The sequence below is a fragment of the Ursus arctos genome, unplaced genomic scaffold (assembly GCF_023065955.2).
Source record: "Ursus arctos isolate Adak ecotype North America unplaced genomic scaffold, UrsArc2.0 scaffold_14, whole genome shotgun sequence".
Lineage (NCBI taxonomy): Eukaryota > Metazoa > Chordata > Mammalia > Carnivora > Ursidae > Ursus > Ursus arctos.
The window spans coordinates 23,138,859-23,144,858 of record NW_026622808.1 but is presented as its reverse complement, the minus strand read 5'-3'; the positions used below and the strand labels follow the sequence as shown (position 1 = coordinate 23,144,858).

The 6,000-nt window shown below is 38.3% G+C and overlaps 1 protein-coding gene across 1 annotated transcript; it reads left to right on the top strand.

The window, feature by feature from the left end:
* The first annotated feature begins 421 nt into the window (after window positions 1-421).
* On the top strand, window positions 422-1,276 carry LOC113249125 (olfactory receptor 7A17-like). Its single transcript, XM_026490675.2, has 2 exons — window positions 422-776; window positions 1,062-1,276. Exons 1-2 carry the CDS (start codon window positions 422-424, stop codon window positions 1,274-1,276), a joined length of 570 nt encoding a protein of 189 aa, XP_026346460.2.
* Window positions 1,277-6,000: the final 4,724 nt, after the last annotated feature.

The following is a 6,000-nucleotide window of genomic DNA, read 5'->3' as shown; positions in this document are numbered from 1 at the left end:
TTTTCAGCACCCTCTACTTTATGACTAGATATTTCTGAAATATGGTTGACACTCTATACATTCCTAAAGTACATTAAATAATTTCTTATTCAAATTGTACAAAAACTGACCTTTTGGGGAACATCTGATGTGGTGCTGGAAATTCCTAATAAGAGAGGAAATAGAGATCCCATCAAGGGGCCCAGATCCAACCACAAAATATTGATATTACGTACCTTGACTGAACAATATAAATTTTATCATTTCTTCATTATGAGAAATGTCCATTTGTGGTAAAATTAGTCATGTTAGTATCCCCTTTACTGCTAGTCACCTCCACCACATGGAACCAGGAAATGATACAGGAATTTCAGAATTTCTTCTTCTAGGATTTTCAGAGGAACCAGAACTTCAGCCCCTCCTATTTGGGCTTTTCCTCTCCATGCACCTGATCACTGTGTTTGGAAACCTGCTCATCATCCTGGCCGTCAGCTCAGACTCCCACCTCCACACCCCCATGTACTTCTTCCTGGCCAACCTGTCCTTTGTAGACATCTGTTTCATCTCCACCACCGTCCCCAAGATGCTGTGGAACATCCAGGTTCAGAGCAAAGTCATAACCTATTCAGGCTGCATCACCCAGATGTATTTTTTCGTACTGTTTACAGGATTAGATGTCCTTCTCCTGACTGTGATGGCTTATGACCGCTTTGTGGCCATCTGTCACCCCCTGCACTACGCGGTCATCATGAAGCCCTGGCTCTGTGGACTGTTGGTTCTGCTGTCCTGGATCCTGAGTTTCTTGCATTCCTTGTTAGAAAGCTTAATGGTCTTGCAACTGTCCTTCTGTAGAAAGGTGGAAATTCCCCACTTCTTCTGTGAACTCAGTCAGATGATCCAACTTGCCTGCTCTGACACTTTTCTTAGTAACATGGTGATGTATTTTTCAGCTATGCTGCTGGGGGGTGCTCCACTGGCTGGGGTCTTTTTTTCTTATTCTAAGATAGTTTCCTCCATACTTGGGATCTCATCAGCTCAGGGCAAGTATAAAGCATTTTCCACCTGCACATCACACTTGTCAGTTGTCTCCTTATTTTCCTGTACGAGCCTAGGAGTGTACCTTAGCTCTGCTGCTACCCAGAGCTCCCACGCAAGTGCTGTAGCCTCTGTGATGTACACAGTGGTCACACCCATGTTGAACCCCTTCATCTACAGCCTGAGAAACAAAGACATAAAGAGGGCTCTGATGAGATTCCCTGGGATGGCAGCTCTAAAAGGGTCAATAGTACTGGACTGAAGAAGTACCCATATTGGCAGGGCCTGAGGCCTTAGACAAAAGTTGTGAGATTGTGGAAGTAGAACTTGCTTTGCTAATTTATTTCCTATAATTCTGTCTTTTTGGTTTTGACCTCTCTGTTACAATGTATGTAACTCAACTTTATTAAGGTTTGTGATATCTCTGATACCCAAGAGATTTTCCCTTTGTCATTTCTGTACTGTCTCAATGTTATTCCTAACTTTGGATGTAAAATATTTGGAAATTCTCACCTATTTCAAAGGACTACATAGATCTGCTAAGAATAATTTCTTCTCAAATGAAATATATCTTGGTGAGTATTTTTCTTTTGTTTGATGAATACTGCTTCTATGGAAAATCTACTCTTGGCAACCACAGTTATTTATATGTTTATAACAGAGAAAAATCTGAGACCATGTGCTTCACTTTTGTGAATATCATTTCTTTGTGTATCACTACGTTCACTGCTGTGCCAGAGAATGCAGACTCTGACGTACTGGTGGTTCTAGCTGCTCATGGGGATTTTTCTACACATTAGGATCCTGTCGTTACACAGCTTGTGTCCACCATGCTTATCAGTCACTGGCAAAAAAAAAATGATAATAAAATATGTGTCTCCATGTGTAATCTACACAGAGAGACAAATGTGGAAAAAATAGATTGACATAATATGGCCTTAGAGTCAAACTTGCTTTAAGGATGATGAAGTAAAATATTAAATCATACACTTATTGGATGCAAAATATTTCTTTCTTAAGAACTTTACCTACCTATTGAATTATGGAATATCAGGGTCCATCTGTAAGGTGTATTTATTAACATGAAAGATGGGTGGCATGTTTAGGGTCTTATTAAATTACGTTCTGGTTTCTGGTTGAACATTTCCAGTGCTACATACAAATATGATTCCTTCCATTTCTCTAAACAAAATATCCCCCACTATTTGAAATTTTGCCCTAATCTCTAAAGGTGCAGCAAATGAACAATATCATTATCATCCATTATATATCATCCTCATAATAACAGAATGACTCACTAGCAAGCTTGGATTCCTGTCCAATATGTGATTCAGAGTCACAAGTTTTATGCATCATGCATGTCCTTCCTACCTTTCCATGTTACCTTGAAAGGGCCTCAGTGGACTCATTTTTAATACAGTTACATGAAATAAACTTGAAGAACACAGTAATCATGAATGCATCACCTTTTAGCAGTTCTCCAAAATAAACTTAAATATCAGAATGATCATGAATGTTGCTGCAAGCAAACCACCCTGAAGGCAAATGGCTTGTAATGTCTTTAGCATCAAATGGAATTGTATGGTAATGAGTGGTTCTAATCTCTGTTGATGTCTCAAAAGTCTTGAGTCACCTGTGTGTCAGCTGGGGGTGTGATGCTGATCTCGCCAGGGCATTCTAATATAATTGTGGTTTGGCTAGCTACCTGTGGCTGATCCAGAGTGGCCTTGGCTTGGACAGCTGGGCTCTGCTCCACATGTCCTCACTTCCTCTGGCACACCACCTGGCTTAATTCACTTTTTGGAGGCAGAGATCCAAGACAAAGCAGCAGAAATGCACCAAGGCTCTAAGGTCAACTGTCACTCCCAGCATATCCTGCTGGCCACAGCACATAAAATACCCTAATCCAGCCCAGATCAATTGTGGAGGAAGAGTGTCCCCCACCCGATGGAAGGTGCTGCACACACTGTCAAAGACACGGCTACAGAGGAAGATGGGAATGTGGGACCATCTCTGCAAACAGTTTACCACTGGTGTAAATTTCAATTTGAAAGTTTTCATTTCCACTTTCACCTTCAGCAGTGGAATGATCTCAGAGGAGACAATGAGACTAAATTATGTGTCCACTGGGCAGTTATGGAAATTTGACTCCAGAGGGTCAGGCTTTCCTCCAATGGTAAATATTTCCTCCCACCCCTTGCCTGTAGATCACCATTCCTAGTAAGAAAAGAGCAAAGAAATAAAAGTTTTTCTTTCCAGATGTCTCAGAGAGACCAGGATCTCCTATCTAACTCACTGATTGATAGAGCTAAGGACTGTTGTATCACTGATGATATATCCATGGCATCCTTATGTAGATACTGTTTTCCTATTGACTAACCTTCCCATTGATATATTCGTAATGGTTTTCATCCTGGTATATTTTTTATGGGGAGGGTTCTGCTGGGCAGAGGTGACATTTGAAATGCAAATAGAAGACAGAGACATAGGAATAGTTTTCCTTCATTTTTCTAGTTTTACGCATAATTGACATATAAAATTGTGAAAGTTTAAGCATTCAACCTGGTGATTTCATATACATACATGTTGGGAAATGATCACCACGATAGGTTATTGAATACATCCATCACTTCACAAAGTTGTCTTTTTTTTTTTTTTGCTTTGAGAACATTTGTGATGTACTCTGTTAACAAAATTCAAGTATACAACACAATACAGTTAACCATAATGACCATATTGTACATTAAGTTTCCAGAATTTATTCATCTCACAACTGAAGGTTTGTAAGCTTTCACAAGCATCTTCTCATTTCCCCAAACCCCAGCCACAGGCAAAAATCAACCTACTCTCTGTTTCTATGAGTTCATATTTTTGTATTTCACATATAAGTGAGATCATACAGTATTTGTCTTTCTCTTTCTATTTCACTTAGCATAATGTCCTCAGGGTCCATCCATGTTTTAGCAAAAGACAGGATGTCTTCCTTTTTTACTGGTGAACCCCATTGTATAGATATGCCATCTAAAAATCATCTGTCAATGGATACTAGGCTGTTTCCATGTCTTGACTATTGTGAATAATGCTGCACTGAACATGTGGGCACAGATATCTGAGATATCCTCAATGATGTGGGAATTAAGCCATGGCATCCATAAACAGCCAATGATGAAGGAAGAAATCAACTTAAAAATCTTGAACCAAATGAAAATGGAAACATAATCTATCAAAACTTATGAGATGTTACAAAACCAGCTCTAGAGGGGATTTATAGCAAAGAATACCTACATTGAGAAAAATAAAAGACCTTAACTAAATATCCTCACTTTTTCCTTGCCATTTTTTATTATATTCAATCAGCCAGCATATAGTACATCATAAGTTTTTGATGTAGTGTTTAATGATTCATTAGTTCCTCACTTTATGGTACAAGACCTAGAAAAGGAACAAAATAAGTCCCAAGCAGCAGAGGAAAAAGAAATAACAAATATTAGAGCAAACATAAATGATATATAGACCAGAAAATAATAGAAAAGATTAACAAAGCTAGGAGCCAATTTTTTTGAAAAGCTAAACAAAATTGGAAAAACTTTAGTTAGAGCAAAGAACAGGATTGGGGAGAAGACACAAATAAATAAAATCAGCAGAAAAAGATGATACCTGGCAAACAATAACATAGAAATACAAAGAATCATAGGAGACCACTATGGACAATTTCTCTCGAAAAAAATGGACAACCTAGAAAAAATGGGTAAATCCCTAGAAACATACAACCTACCATGACTATATCAGGAAGAAACAGGAAATATGAACAAACCAATAATGAATAAGCCTGTTATATCAATAATCAAAAATCTCCCAGTAAAGGAAAGCCCAGGACGTGAAAGCTCCACAGGTGAATTCTATTAATCATTTAAAGAAGAATAAACGACAATCCTTCTCAAACCCTTCCAGAAACTTAAAGAGGAGGGCACATTCTCAACCTCATTTTACAAGGCCAGCATCACCCTGATACCAAAGACAGAAAAATTCAGTACAAAAAATAAATAAATAATAATAATAATACAAGAAAGAAAGAAAGAAAGAAAGAAAGAAAGAAAGAAAGAAAATCATAGACCAATATTCCTGATGAACAAAGACACAAAATTTTTCAAATAATATTAGCAAACTAAATTAAAGAGCACATTAAGGGGATTATATGCCGTGATCAAGTGGCATTTATCCCTGGGATACAAGGATGGTTTAGCACAAGCAAATCAATAAAAGTGATACATCACATTAAAAGAATGAAATATAACAATCATATGATCCTCCCAATATATGCAGAAAAAGCTGTTGACAAAATGCAACATATTTTCATGATTAAAAAAAAAAAACCTTCAAAAAGATAGATATAGGAAGAACATACCTCATCGTAAAAGAAGACCATATAGGATAAACCTACAATAACATCATTCTCAGGGGTGAACAGTTCGAAAAATTTTTCTCTGAGAACAGGAGCAAGACAAGGGTGTCCACTCTCATCACTCTTATTCAACGTAATACTGTGGGTCCTAGCTACAGCAGTTCTGATGGGTGTTGCTGAGGCCTGTCTTGCCATCACAATAAGAACCCAAGGGCTGGTGCAGCCACTACAGAGGCTCTGGCCAGGGAAGCATCTTTGAGAATGCCCACAAACACAGGGGTGCAGGGGGTGCCCAGGATTTCCTAGCCTGAGCATCCTTGTCGGTAGCCTGAGACATAGACAGAACAGCCTTAGAGTCCACATTACCAGAAAGAGGAATGAAGGTAGTGATGTAAAGAGATTGACAGACTCGAGGTGAAAACTGTGATTTTGTATTTTCATCTACAATAAAGTTATATAAGGGCTTAGTGGCCAAGTGTAGTTTCTTCCTTATGAAGAATACCATTAATTTTTCCACAGAACTGGAACAAATAATCCTAAAATTTATATGGAACCAGAAAAGACCCTTAAGAGCCAAAGGAATG